This window comes from Fukomys damarensis, unplaced genomic scaffold, assembly GCF_012274545.1.
Source record: "Fukomys damarensis isolate Sample0158 unplaced genomic scaffold, DMR_v1.0_HiC HiC_scaffold_14, whole genome shotgun sequence".
Classification (NCBI taxonomy): Eukaryota; Metazoa; Chordata; class Mammalia; order Rodentia; family Bathyergidae; genus Fukomys; species Fukomys damarensis.
The window spans coordinates 33,355,843-33,371,280 of NW_022900926.1; the positions used below are offsets into that span (position 1 = coordinate 33,355,843).

At 37.2% G+C, this 15,438-nt stretch overlaps 1 protein-coding gene across 3 annotated transcripts in view; it reads right to left on the minus strand.

Annotated features, from left to right (window-relative positions):
• The window catches only part of Pcmt1 (protein-L-isoaspartate (D-aspartate) O-methyltransferase), a 72,192-nt gene that overhangs the window by 2,144 nt on the left and 54,610 nt on the right, over positions 1 to 15,438 (minus strand). The window contains exons 7-8 of one of the 3 annotated variants that reach the window (XM_033763315.1): positions 7,340 to 7,509; positions 333 to 375 (exon numbers count right to left, since the gene is read on the minus strand). In XM_033763315.1, the coding sequence (XP_033619206.1) occupies positions 348 to 375; positions 7,340 to 7,509 (198 nt within the window). In that variant the 3' untranslated portion in view covers positions 333 to 347. Of the gene's footprint in view, positions 1 to 332; positions 376 to 7,292; positions 7,510 to 15,438 lie in introns of those variants that run through there. The other 2 variants (XM_010607734.3, XM_019205070.2) reach the window with 2 other exon arrangements.

Here is a 15,438-nt window from a genome sequence, read left to right on the forward strand (position 1 = left end):
TTTTTTTTTTTTTTTTTTTTTTTTTTTTTTTGTAACTTCTAAAGATAGACTTCTTCCCTTTGAGATAAAAAAAAAAAATTGCAGAAAAAGTATAACTTCTACGGTCATCTTGCTAACACTATTTATTATAAAATGATTTGAATATTTAGAGTTCAAATGACCTTATTATAGTTACATTCACAAAATTGGACCAAAAAAAGTAGTCTTTTTCCTTAGAGTGTGTATCAATTGTGAAGTGGGTCAATCTCAACCCAAACTCTGGGAGAAAAAGTATCATCCGTAGGTACATTATACCTGTCAGCTGATTTCATAAGGCAGTTTTATCAGCTCCAAAAGAAGCCACTTGCTCAGCCAGGTGCAGCACTGTGCCAGCAACTGCCAGTGAGAGGAAGGAAGGAATAAAAATGCAAAATAAAATAAACTGTATGGAATATAAATCCCATCTCCATAATGTTATTAAACCTAAAAAAAAAACCAATAAAATTACCAGAAAAGCCTAACAGCCTCATATTGAGATCATGAGAGTGACAAAAACATCATTAAGCATTCAAACATTGTTAGGGATAAAAAATCATGATCGTTGCAATTAAATCTTAAATGATTCAGGGGAAAATTATACACACACACGTATGTATAGAGAAAGTGGAAGTGAGAAGGCAAATGTAGAAAAACTGAAATGACTAGTGACTCTAGATGAAGAGATTGGGGAGTTTTTTAACACTATTCTACAAACCTGTATCTAAAAAAAAAGTTTTTAACAAATTGTTAAGACATTTGAAGGAAAGTAAGATAAAGAGCTTATATTTCACAAGTGGTCTTTTTGTTTGTTTGCTTGTTTCAAAAACTGGGTTTTATAGATAGTGCAAGAAAATGTGGGAATGGTGGCGCATGCCTATAATCCCAGCACTCGGGAGGCTGAGGCAGGAGGACTGCTATGAGTTTGATGCCAGCCTGGGCTACATATGGACTTCAAAGCCAAGACGAATTACACAGCAAGACCCTGTCTCACAAATTCAAAAACATTTTTAAATAAATAAATAAAATTAGTTCTCCCATAACTGCCTCTTTCATGCAGTACTGGATTATCTTTTAATCCCTCTTAAAATACTCTAATAATTTTCATAGAAGCTTTTACTTAAATTTGTATAAACATTATAATATTTAATTTACATTAAAAGTTCTGCAAAGCACTCTATTCACAAACTAAAACAGATTTACCTGTGCCCTTTAAAATATGAATCAAAGATACTCTTCATTTTTCTGCAAGGCTAGAAATCAAAATCAGACCCTCATGCATGCTTGGCAAGCACTCTACCAATGAGATATACTCCCAACCAACATACTGTTTTAAAAAATAACTAACATTTTATTTATCTGTTGCAAGGTATTAAAGATATTATATAAATCCTAATGTCCCATCAATATATATCTACTCTATTAAAAAATAATTCTGCATGGGCCAGGGACTCAGCTCAGTGGTGTCGCCACCTGCCTCACAAGTGCAAGGTCGCAAGTTCCATCCCTGGTACAAAAAAAAAAATCTGCAATAGTGTGAAGGAAATTAGATTTATAGGCCTCAATTTTAAAATTTAGGGTACCAAGCAAAAACAAAATTTGGTACTAGTGCATGTACAACCTTATCACATCCTAATACTCCAAAACCCATGCAATTTTCAACCTATTAAAATTTTCCTAAAGTTCAAAATTATATAATCATACTGCTTTATCTGACATATGCATAGAATATTTACAGTAAAGGGCAGAAGGAGCTTGGGCACAGTGACGTGTACCTACAATCCCAGCTACTCAGAAGCTGAGGTGAGAGTCACCTAAGCCCAGGAGTTCAAGACCAGCTTGTGCAACACAGCCAGACCCTACATCCAAAAAAACAAACAGTAGTGTCCAAAACTTTTAGAACATCTCTTTAAAACTGGTATATATGTGCTAAATTTATTCATCGGGTTAATAACTATAAACTTATTACATTAAGTTTTAATAACTCCATGTTACTTTTAGTTTCATATTTCTTTACCAAGAACAAATGAAAGATATACCACCATAAAACAACAATCAAAATCCATGAATGTTTTCTAATAATTTAATGCATTTTCTGAGGTATAAAATTTTTGCACAATTTGCTTTGTATAAAGCATTGAGACATTAAAAGGAATTTCAAAAGCAATAGAAAATATCCCTGCCTTTAAAGACATAAAATATAATGTTGTAACACATATTAAGATGTTAAAAAGGAACAATAAAGAATATGGAATACAATCAGCAAGATACCCCAGGAGCTATATTATCAATTTTAGAAATGCAGAACCAAGTCATTACATGTTTTTCATGAAGACATGACACTTTTAAGAAGACATCAATAACCAGAGAGCACCAGGTGTGATGGTGCATGCCTGGAAACCCAGCACTCAGGAGGCTGAGGCAGGAGGATTGCTGTGAGTTCAAGGCCAGCCTGAAACTGCATACTGAGACACTATCTCCAAAAAAAAAAAAAAAAAAAAAAAAAAAAAATCAGACAGCTTATTGGAGGAAAATCCTGAAACATTCTTCAGTTTCACAAAGTAGAAATGGACCCATTTCATTGACTCTTGTGGCTAGTAAAAATGAAAATAAAACTTTTATCAAGAAATTAACAGGGCTGGGGATTTAGCTCAGCAGTTCGGTGGCCTGCCTCGCAAATGCAAGGACCCAAGTTTGATCCCCGGTACCAAAAAAAAGAAAAAAAGAAATTAACAGCCGGACATGGTGGCTCTCGCCTATTACCCCAGCACTCAGGAGGCTACGGCAGGAGGATTGTTGGGAGTTCAAGACCAGCCTGCTGGGCTACATAGTGAGTTCCAGGTCAGTCTTAACTACATAGTGAGACCCTGTCTCAAAGAAAAAAATAAAATAAAATAAATTTTTAAATAAAATTTAATGCTAAGCTCCTGAAGTAACTAACAAAACTTTTACATACCTATAGTCATAAACATAATACCAGAGAATGGCTGACAGCTAGCATTCTCTCTCCTATCAATACACTGAAGTATAAAGAGATGCAAGATTATATTCAAGTTTGGAGCTTTAACTAGTACTAAAATTCAGCATGCCCATTAGTTATAAACTTTTTTAAATAGTTTCAGTCAAACTGGCTCTCACCCTCACCCAAGCATGTGACTCACTCTGAATTCCACTGTACAAGAAAGTTGGCAAGCAGTTGAGAAGCAAGCTAAGGTACCTAGAAAAGCACTATGATGGTTTGTTTAATCCTGAAGGAAGAATGAAAAAACAAATCACTTTGCCTAGCAAGAAGTTGATCAAGAAACTTTCAAAGACAGTAATTCTCAAATGTGAGATGCACATTAGAAAATAGAGACAAATTTTAGACATAGTTATCAATCCACTTCTATCCTTTCCACCACTGCCATAATTCAAGCCATCATTTCACCCTTGAAATGTTACAACCAACACCTGCCTCTAATTCGGGTTTTATCCTTTTCCAGCCTATTTTCTATAGAAGAGCCAGTTACCCTTTTGGCCTGGCTTAAACACTTCCATTGGTGTCTATGGCACGTCAAAACATCTGCCTTGCAAGTGCCTGTTGGTGGTCTTTCTTTGGATCTCCTACATTATAAGCTCTGTAAGTTTCAAATTCACAGCTGAAGATTCTTGGCACCTAGAACAGTGCCTGGCACAGTGAGCACAGCTTGCTAAAATTATAAAAGATACTAAGAAGGTTTTCAGCCAGGTGTGGTGGTGTTCCCAAGAAAGGAGGAGATAAGAAAGGGGAAGAGAGAAATGCTTACACTGAAAAATATTTAACAGATCAAACTGTGAAAGAAAAGTATTAGATGCTGCTTTTCCAAAGGCAATTTAAACTTTTTTTTCTGTTAAGAATACTTTTAAGCATAGATTGGCCTAAAAGAGACAGAAATAGACCACAGAAAAACTAGATATCCTCTCAAATTTACTCCAGACCTGTGTTTTAAAAGAAGCAGGAGTAGGGCCAGGAATTTAGCTCTGGTTTCTTCACCTGCCTTGAAAGTGCAAGGACCCAAGTTCGATCTCCAGTACCATAAATGAATGAATGAATGAATGAATAAAAAATAAATGTACAGGAGAGCCAGGCTTGGTAGCACATTCCTGCAGCCCCAGCTACTGAGACCAGAGGATTACTTGAGCCCAACAGTTCAAGGCCAGCCTGGATAACAATGCAGAAAGAAAAGGAAATGAAACAAAGAATAAGGCAGGGGCACCAATTAGGGGGGAAGGTGATGAGGAGAAACTATTTCAGACCACGTCTGCCACAAGGTCCCTCCTCTGACTTCCAGTTATGCCTGGCCCAAATGATGCCCTGCTAAGAGAGTGGTGGTCAAGGCCGCTGTCCCCTATCACTATGGCTCCTGTCATCCCATCCCTCCCACATCTCACCCTTGTTCCTGCTTCAATGACTGCTGTTAAAATTGTATCCTTCCCTTTCCCTGTTAGGCCCAAAACAGTAAATACTTCCTGGATTATCCCAGGTGCTCCTGATCCTCGAACAGATATCCCTTCTTTCCCCTCTGTTTCCTGTCTGGGCCTTGACTTGACACAGCTTTATGAACACAAACAGAAACAGCAGACTAAGGTTTTTATTGTCAATATTGCACCTTCTCCAATATATTTTCCAGTAACTTTTAGCAAAAAATGTTAATGTGGTAGGTATTTTATCAACTTAAGATTCTAGATTTTATTTTACTTTCAGTTATATTGTTATAATCTCTAAACTTCCAGAATTACAATCAAATAACTATCTTTATAATTACATCCACATTTTTGGATATACAAAAACAGAAAGAAAGCTAACAACAGAAAAATAAGTCCTGGTACAACTAGAGAAATGTTCTCCAATGATGAAAACATGAAAAAGTGCTCATTTAAAACCTGAAATTCATAAAAACAAGTATACCTTTTATTTTTGAAAAATAAGTCATATTACCTTCAATTTACATCTTCTCAGAACCATTTTGTTGTTGTTATCATTTGTTTTTGTGTGCTGGGGATTGAATCCAGGGCCTTATACATGCTAGGTAAGTGCTCTACCACTAAGCTATACCTCCAATCCAATAAGTATACATTTACATGTTTAGTAAAGGACTAATTGTCCTTAAACTTAAAAATTATTCTAAATTTTTCACTTGAATAGTTTGGTTTTATCAGGGATATATTCAAAGTTTGTGGGGGGGGCCTAAAGTTTATGTAATTGTAGACAGGAGCTTCACTATAAAGAAAAATTACTGCTTCTAAAATTAGGGCTTGGAAGGAGCTTGACAAGCAAGTGCTCTGAAACTTCAGTGTGAGTAGCTTCATAGCTAATCTGTCTCTGGTTATAAAAATAAAATACCATTTTGTAATTCCTTCATCATTAAATTATGAGTGGGATGTTCAATACTTTTATTTTGTATAAAATTAAACATTTCAGGGCCGGGGATTTACCCCAGTGGTTCCAGCGCCTGCCTTGCAAGCGAAAGGTCCTGAGTTCGATCCCCGGTACCAAAAAAAAGCCAAAAAACAAAATACATTTCAAGTGTACTAAAGAAAATATGAACTCTTATTTAACAAACTTTAGTTATTTCAGTGAAGTATTTGTCCCTTTTGTAAATAATAGTAATCATACAATCATGTTGTGTTTGAAGCATACTAGAAGCAAAGTGAAGGTTGTAATTAGTTATTAATAACTGCTGTATATCTGACTCTAACTGAAAAAAACAATAATTTTTTAATTGTCTTTAAAAAGAAGTAGCTGTGCTAAGCTAGTGCAGTGGCACACACCATGGCAGGCTGAGGAAGGTGGATCTTGAGTTCAGAGCTAGCCTGGGCAACATAGGAAGACTCTGCAGTTGTGCTCCACATTAGAATTCAAAGAAAATAGCTGTAACTATATAAGGTGAAGAATAAAATGCAGTTCTAGTAAGCTAACTTATAAAAGGCCAAGCTGCATTTAGTTAAAAGTAAAACACTGTTGTGTACAAACTGAATTAAATTCATTATCATTTCTGCAATTAAACATTCATTTTTAAATTGCCTTTCCTCTTTACACAAAACAAAATTGAACTTATAATTACCATGCGCTTACTAAGAAAATAATTATCTTAAAACAAGAATCATTCTGTCAACTAAAAATAGAATCTAAGAGAAGGAAACTATAAAGCCTCACTTAGCTTGGCATCTAAATTTAAGCAGCCTTAGCTAATGACACTCTTGTGCACTGGTCTCACTCCCTCTACCTCAAGGGAGTAGAGAAGAGAGGAAAGTGAAGAAGAGAAATCTTGTTTCAAACAAAATATTCAGGTTATGTGACACAGTCATCTTTACAAGGAGCCATGCTGTTAGAGATAGTGCTAACTGCATGCTGTTGGCCCTCTGGGTGGATAAGTGAGACCTGGGCGCTCAATGGGCAGTTTACAGGATACTTCAGAAATGGATATTCAGCTCAGTGGCACCAGGCCTGACTCACAAGCCCAAGGTCATGAGCTCAATCCCTGGTACCAAAAGAAAAAAAAAAAAAAAAAAACCCGTCCCCAGGAACTTAGCTAGACTAGCTCAAACACTGGCTGGATTAGTATATAGGATGGCAAGATGTTTACTCTTCATGATGTCACTGAATATAAACAGGCAGTAGGTCAGACATCTATGAACTGAATGAAAGAGAAAAATCAAGCCAAAAGGTACAATGTCCTCTCCAGGATTTTGGGACAACTGTATCTTCTCCTTTCTTTTCTTTCTTTTTTTTTTTTTGGTTTTTGAGACAGGGTCTCACCATGTAGAGACTGACCTGGAACTCACTATGTAGCCCAGGTTGGTCTTGACCTCACAGTGATCCTCCTGCCTCAGCCTTCCGAGTGCTAGGATTACAGACATGCGCCACCACACATTCCCTTCTTTTCATAAAAGCAGTAAAACAGGGAATGAATGAGGCACGATATGATGGTCCCTTCTTTTCCAGACCAAAGTTTCCATGCAGAACAACTATAAAAATGATTCCTACATATAGAAACAAAGTGGCTGATAAGGAATAAAATATTTTTAGGAAATGCTAAACTATGGCTAAAAGTCCCTTTAAAAACAAAAACCTTGCGCCAACCAAGTCTCACCCTCCCTTTCCCAATGACGTAAATTAAACAAAGAAAGAGCACACCATGCAAAATATTCCAAGCTTAATGTAATGAATTTTTGATGTTTTAATGAAAAGTAGCATGAAGGTGGAAACCAAAAAACAGCTCTTGGAGTCTAATGTCTTAAAATCCACACACTTTCACCTTGCATGTGTGGAAGAAGAAAGAGGAGAAGAGAAAATCACTTCCACCTGGACCACTGCTTTTCTTTATCTGTTAAAGGCACATATATCACCCCCATCAGAGGCTTCATTTTGACGCTGCCGTCCTGTAGCTTATCATACTGCTCCAACATTTGGTTTCCACCTGCAGGACCAACGGGCAATATCAATCTTCCACCAGGCTTCAACTGGTCTATCAGCTACAAGAAAACAAACAAACAAAAAAACAAAATGCACACACCAAGTTATAGATCTGATGTCACTATAAACAATGTTCACTGTCTGTGGGCACAAAGCAGGTATGTGCTTTATTTAGTACACATAATCATTTCTCAGTATCTTTGGGGGGATTAGTTTCAGGACAACTGAAGGATACTACACTCCACAGTTGCGCTAGTCTCTCATATAAAATAGCATAGTATTTGCATCATATATAACCTATGCACATCCTCCCATATTTTTTTCTTTTTTTTTTTGAGGCAGGGTCTTACTATCCTGCACAGGCTGGCCTTGGACTCAAGCAATCTACCCACCTGGGACAAGAAGTGTGCATCGCTCTACTTAGCTTTCCTCATACATATTAAGTCATCTCTAGATTACCAACAATATCTAATTAAGGCACTCACATCACTTCATTTGGTTAGATTTAGCATAGGACTCAGTGTATAACATATTCAAGTTTCACTTTTTGGAACTTCCTGGATTCTTTTCCCAAATATTTTTTATTCATGATTGGCTAATGTACATTTTTTGAGTGTAATACTATTACTCAACTTATTCATTTACCTCTTAAGCCTCTTCTACTCAACTGAAGACAGGGATTATGTTATGTCTTTGTGCCATGAGCTCCTGACACAGTAACTATTTAACTAAAATGCTCAAGTTTTAACTGAACCACCTAGAGCAGAGCTATATTCCTGCAGACTGCCAAGGACAAAGCAGAAATTCTAATGCTGTGAGCCTGCCTTGGGTCTCTGTGAGATGGAAAGGATGGGGAGGGAGTAGAGAATCTATAGAAAAATTAGCAAAAAAATCCCTACCCTATAGGTGTCATTGAAGCAAAGATAAGAGAAAATTAATTACCTAAATGACCTTAGGGTTACTCATACCATGAAGAAGGAAGGTAGAGTACTGCAGCATTTAGAATGAGGGGAGCCGTGGTCATCAAAGAAGAACCAAGATTTGGTGACAGGCCCTCCAGTCAGAAAATAACTAAATCATGTATTACCATATGAATATAATCTTATCGATCATCTTTACTCAAAAGCAAGAAGGAAAAAAAAAATGATTTTTGATATTATTACCCCAGAGAGGGGTCTTGACAGTTCAAAATGGCTTTGAAAGTCTATCTTATACTTTCCATTTAAATTTTTTTTTCTCATTGAGTTTATTGGTACATTTTAGGTATACAGTACAGTTACATTCATCATTGGAATCTTTACATGACAGGTCTTGGTTCTCATTTTTTCCCCTTGCCCCTGCCCTCCCTTCACCCCCTCCTCCCCTCCCCATTTACAAACATTTTATTTCCATTTTTTCATTTTCTCCTATTTTTTTTCTTTCCCTTATTACCTTTCCCCAACCCTTCCCACTTTCCCTACACCTTTAGCCCTTTTCTTCCTATTTCACAATTATCCCATTAGGATTTTATGTACTATTATAGTTTGTTCATACCAGAGAAACTATTCAGTATTTACACGTGTGACTTATATATTTCACTTAGGAGTATATCATCAAAATGTATCCATTTCCTATGAATGACTCTAGTTTCTCATTCTTTATGGCTGAGTAGTATTCCATTTTATAGGAAAACCACATCTTCTTTATCCAGTTTCCAATTGATGGGCAGTGGGCTGTTTCCAGGTTTTAGCTATTACAAACTGTGCCGCTATAAACATAGGTGTGCATATATCACTGTGATATGATTCTTTTAATTCTTTTGGAAAGATACCCAGCAGAGGGATGGCTGGGTCAAATGGAACCTCTAGTCCCAGCTCTTTGAGGTATCTCCATATTGATTTCCATAGCAGTTGCACTAGTCTGCACTCCCACCAACAATGAAGAAGGGTTGCTTTCTCCCTACAACCCCGCCAACATTTGTTATTGAGTGATTTCCTGATAGCAGCCATTCTTTGTGGAGTGAGGTGGAATCTCAGTGTTGTTTTCATCTATATCTCTCGAATGACCAGTGATATGGAACATTTTTTCATATATTTACTTGCTGCTTTTACTTCTTTGTCTGAGAAATGTCTGTTCATTTCAGATGCCCAATCAGGTCCTTATATTTGGTGGGGGACTGATTGTTTTGGGAAAAACTTTTACCAGCTGCTCCTCAGACAAAGGACTATTATCTAGAATATATATAATGAACTCCATTTAAATTTTTAACAAGGCAATAGCTGCAAGTATTCTTTAGCTGTTTTTCTGAAAGTAAGACATCAATTTCTCCTGAGGCCCAGTCTTGCTCCCTAAATCCAGTCACTTTAAATCCTTTTAACTATGTCATCTAATATTTACCTTCATATTTCAATATATGTGAGATAAGGATTCCACTCTTAGCACACATTCTACTTCCTTCTTCCAACCCAATGAATTCATAATTTTTCATTAAAACCATTTTCAATTTTTACTGGGTATTTTGCTGCTGACCAATGATATGCTGACCAAGGTATCCAATGATTGTTTCCTTTCTTATATAATAGTTTTATTCACTGCACCTAAAATGGAGATTTCCTTTTCATTTTATTTTCTTTGTAACTATCTCTAAATCTTTCTAACCTCCAAAAGCTTCTCAATAAAATTTTCACACAGACAACACTATGTAATTTCTGCTTTTTGTCTTTTCTGTATTCTCCTCTTAGGTTTATTGTCCATCTTTTATTCTAGGGTTTCCCTGCACAATAATCCTGCAATCTCTTTGACCAATATGCTCTACTTCCTAAATCCCATGGATTTCTCTTTGGCTTTTCCTACTGTATCTATTTTTCCCTCATTTCAACTTTTTTCTCTTTTCTTTACTATTTTTGTATGAAAGTATTAAGGTAATTTCTCTGGAAGACTTTTACAAAATAGTGCATGGGAAACCAACTTCTGGAAAGATGGTGGAGAGGTGAACAACAACAAATCAACATTCCAGAATGTCACAGTTTGAAATATAACAATTTGGAGAAGGAAGTAGATCCCTGGGACCCAGGACAACCTAAAGGGAAAAATGAAACCTTCAAAGAAAGTGAAGAAACAGACCTCAATGCAGAAAAAAAGAGGTGGTAAACTGCACTTTCTCTCCAGCTCCCAGCACCAGAGACAGATTGAGGGTGGTGACTCCAGAGGCCTCCAGGGAGAAATGGACCAGTAGATGCTGTGAACTACAACAGCCAGTGAGTGACTCCAGTCCAAGTATCTGCCATGTCCCCTGGAGAGGGTACTTGGCCAGATGCCATTTTAGGGAGGGGCCAAGTGAACCTGGGACTCAGAGCAGCCTCACAGTTCCCAGTAACTAGGTGAGGGAAAACTGCAGGACATGTTCAGGGTCAGGGAGCTGAGAACAGGCCCACAAAAGATACCCAGAGTATTCTTAGCTGAACAACTCAGGCCCTAACACCACAACCAGAGGCCAGAACTTCTGTGGAGTTGAAAGCTCCACAATCGGCAACCTGTACTATTCCTACTTCAGGCTTGCTGAGATTGTCCAGGACAGATCCAGGCTCTGTCTGCCTTTGTCTACCAGTAACAGCAGAGACATGCTATCAGTTGGACACCACCACAAAACAGTAGAACCCAGAAGATAACCACAGGCTGGAAATTGAGATATCTTTTTTTTTTTTACTTTTTTAAAACTTTTCTTTCTTGATTGTTTGTTTTGGTTTTTTCACGCGTGTCAACACTTTCTAGCTTTTTTTTTAAGCAAATATTTATTGGTAATTTTAGATATGCATATACATTCATCATAGGGAATTTGCACCTGTACATGATATATCTTTCTTCTTTTTTCTCATTCCCCCACTTTCAACTATCTTCCCCTCCTTATTTACAAAAGCTTTGTTTCCATTTTTTTCTATCCTTTTTTTCTTGTCCCTTCTTTCCTTTCCTCCAGGCTGTGCCCGCCAAAAAAACACTGCCCGCTACTTACCACCACCCCCCAGCAGGATCAGTATCCTCCTGTTCATGTAAAGATTAGCAATCACTCATAACAGATGTATCAACAAGAGCAACAGGAAGCGTCTGCCTCTGATGTCTATCAAGAACAAGGCATGGGAGCACTGAGGTAGCACAACCTCCACCCTGGCACTTGCACTGAAGGCTGGCTGCTGCCCTGCATCCCTTGCTCTGCTGGGCATCATGGGCCAACATGGACCAGGAAAAGGAGCTGCTAAAAAATCACCAAAAGCTGGAGAATATGGTGGCCAGGAGGAACATGGAAGGGGCCCTGGACCTTCTGAAAGAAGGTGGACAACTATCAGTTGTCCAACTAACTGCTACAGACAACCAGGATTGGGGTTGATGTTAATGGTGTTCACAAGCACTGCTCAGACAAGGAAGTGGCAGCCTTGGCCAAAGTCCTCATCAAAAACTGGAAGCCACTGTTGGATTCCCCAGGATCTCCCAAAGAAAAAAAGGAGAAAAAGAAAAAAGCAAAGAAGGAGAAAGTGCTTGACTATTCAGACTGGAAGCCAGAATCAGCCCTTTCTTCACCCAGGAGTAAAGGAAGAAAAGAACCCAAGAGCAGGAGCAACTCCATGAACTTCAAGGCTTCTGTCACCTCTCTAAAAAGGCCATCGATAAAAATATCAAATAGCAGCAAATCAAATGAAAAAAGCGTGCTAGCTGTTCCTCAGATACAAGACTAACATCTACAATATATAAGGAACTTAAAGAATGCCTAATTTAAAGACCCAATCCAAAAATGTGCATCTGAAATGAAAAGACACTTAGCAGATGAAGAAGTAGAAACAGCAAATAAACACATGAAAAAGTGTTCAGGGCCAGTAATATAACTCAGCGGTGCAGCGTCTGCCTGGCAACCATGAGTCCCTGAGTTTAATTCCTGGTACCAAAAAATAAAAAAATTAAAAAAAACAAACTGAAAGTGTTCAACATCATAGGTCATTCAAGAAATGCAAATTAAAAGAACACTGAGATTCATCTCACTCCAGAAAGAATGGCTATTATCAGGAAATCAACCAACAATAAATGTTAGTGAGGCTGTGGGGGAAAAGGAACACTTCTCCAGTGCTGGTGGGAGTGTAAACTGGTACAACCACTGTGGAAATCAGGGTGGAGATTCCTCAAAACACTAAAACTAGAGGTTCCATTTGACCCAGCTATTACCCTTCTTGGTAACTTCACAAAAGAATTAAAAGCATCATACCACAGCAATATATGTACACCCATATTTATAGCAGCACAGTTTGGAATAGCTAAATCTTAGAAATAGCCCAGAGGGGCCGGGGATTTACCTCAGTGGTTCTGCCACCTGCCTTGCAAGTGCAAGGTCCCAAGTTCAATCCCCGGTACCAAGAAAAAAAAAAAAAAAAAAGAGGGTAAAAGAAACAGCCCAGATGCTCATCAGCCGATGAATGCATAAAGATGTTTTTTTTTAATACAATGAAGTACTACTCAGCCATAAAGAAGGATAAACTTGAGACATTTCTAGCTAAATGGGTGTAACTTGAGATTGTACTCTTAAGTGAAATAAATCAGATACATATTTTAAATATCACATTGCTTCTCTTTTGTGAGAAACCCAAAGGGAAAATAAGGACCAATATATTGGGAAATAGGAAGAAAATGTTCAAATGGGAAGGGGAATAAAGGGGGATGAGGGAGGGAAGAGAGGGAATACAGTAGAGATAAAAATTGAAAAAAATGGAAGGAAAATAATAGAAACAATGTTTTAGAGGAGAGGGGAAGATGGAATAAAGGGAAGGGTGGAGAATAGGAAATAAGAAGAATTAAGATTTATTATGTACAAGTACAAATTCCCTATGATGAATGTGATTATATGTCAAAAGTGTACCAATAAAATTAATTTTAAAAAATAAAATAGTGCATAGAATACAAGAGAAGATACAATTTGCAAGTTCAAAATCACCTTTATTCACTTGGTGATACGTGGTCAAAAAGAATTCAAGATTGGAATCAATTTTCAGCTCCAAATTTTGATGTTATTCTGCAGTCTTCTTACCAAAACTTAATAGATTAGTATTTTGTTTTTCAGAAAATTTTACAATCTCTAAATATTCTAAAATTTCATGTAGTTCTTTATTATTTTAAAAATGCATTGTGGAGCCAGGGATTTAGCTCAGCAGTTCAGTGGCCTGCCTTGCAAGCGCAAGGACCCGAGTTCAATCCCTGGTAAAAAAAAAAAAAAAAACTAAAAATGCATTGTGCTGATGCACATTGAGTCCATACTCTTAAGTGAAATAAATAAGACACACATGTGTGAATACTGAAAACCGAATAGTTTCTCTGGTGTGAAAAACTAAAAGTGCAAATAAGATCCAAATTGAATAACTGATAATGTGAAATAGGAAGAAAAGGGCTAAAGGTGTAGGGCAAGTAGGAAGGGTAGAGGAAAGGAAATGAGGGACAAGAAACAATATGAGAAAAGGAAAAAATGGAAACAAAATCTTTGTAACTAGGGGAGGGTGGAGGGGGTGAAGGGAGGGCAGGAGTATGAGGAAAAAATGAGAACCAAGATACATCATGTAAAGGTAAAAGATCCCAATGATGAATGTAACTGTACTGTATACTTAAAAAGTACCAATAAATTCAATAAGATTTTAAAAAATGCATTGTGTTGGGCCAGGGATTTAGCTCAGTGGTGCAGGACCTGCCTTGCAAGCACAAGGTCCTGAGTTTGACCCCCAATAAAAAAATAAAAATAAAACACATGGTAATAGGCACTCAGAATTAGGTTTTTCAATTTGGAGAAATATCTTATTTAAGGTGTGAGGCTGTTTCTCACACAGTGTTGTCTGCAATAAACTTTCTTTCCAGACTCACGCTTCCCTATGATTTCCAAGGTGTCGATGCCTCTAATTCCTGCCCCTCTGAGTTCTCCAAAGTGCTTCTGCGTTGTGTTGACAGTCTTCTCATTAATCTCCTAGGTTTCTGCTGCCTCCTGAGTCAGCTATTATTTCATCTGCTTTGGATCTTCACACACTGCAGAACTCAGGATTGAACCTATGATCTAGTTAATTTGAATATGAAGTTTCTGTTTCTGTTTCTTCTTTTCTAGTTGTCTGTGTAAGACCCAGAGGAAGTATAATCATCTCAACTCTGAAAATCTCCTTCAACAATCTCTCTTTAAATTCTATTAGATATATACAGATCCCTATAACAGTTACAGGTGCTACTATAATACTTAAAGTCATTTTAAAGCTGAATGTAGTGATGCACATTTCTTATCCTAGCATTCTGGGTAGCTGAGACAGGAGGATCTCAAGTTCAAGCCCAGACTAGGCAACCTGATGAATTAGTGAGATACTGTCTCAAAATAAAAATAAAAGAGCTGGGAACACAGTTCAGTGTGAAGGCTCTGGGTTCAATCCTCAGTACCAAATAAATAAATAAATAAATAATCAATCTTATTAAGCTAAATCTAGAAATGTCCTTCAAGGTCATCTGGGGGTCCTCATGGGCAAGACAAGTCCTGCACCCACCCCTTTTATTTAAACATCATACTAGTTCAGACTTTAACTGTTCACCATGGCTGCCAATATTAAAGACTGATCATTGAGCACAGTAGTATCTGGATTCCCAGCTACGTGGGAGGCTGCATAAGGAGGATTCCAAGTTCCAGGCCAGTCTGGGCAACTAGTAAGACCTTATGTCAAAATAAATCACAAAAAGGGTTGGACATGTAGCTCAGCGATACAGCAATCTTGAGTTCAATCCCCAGTACTGCAAAAAACAAAAACAAAAAACTCACACACAAAAAAAATTGACCATGTGTTCCTGCATGAAAATTCATTACTTTTCTAAATTATAATTCAATTAAAATGTGTTCGAACCACCAGTTTAGCCTTTAAATATATGTATATATACATATGTATTAACACATATTAATACTACATATAGTATTAATATTAATATGTATTAATTACATATATATTATATATTAATTT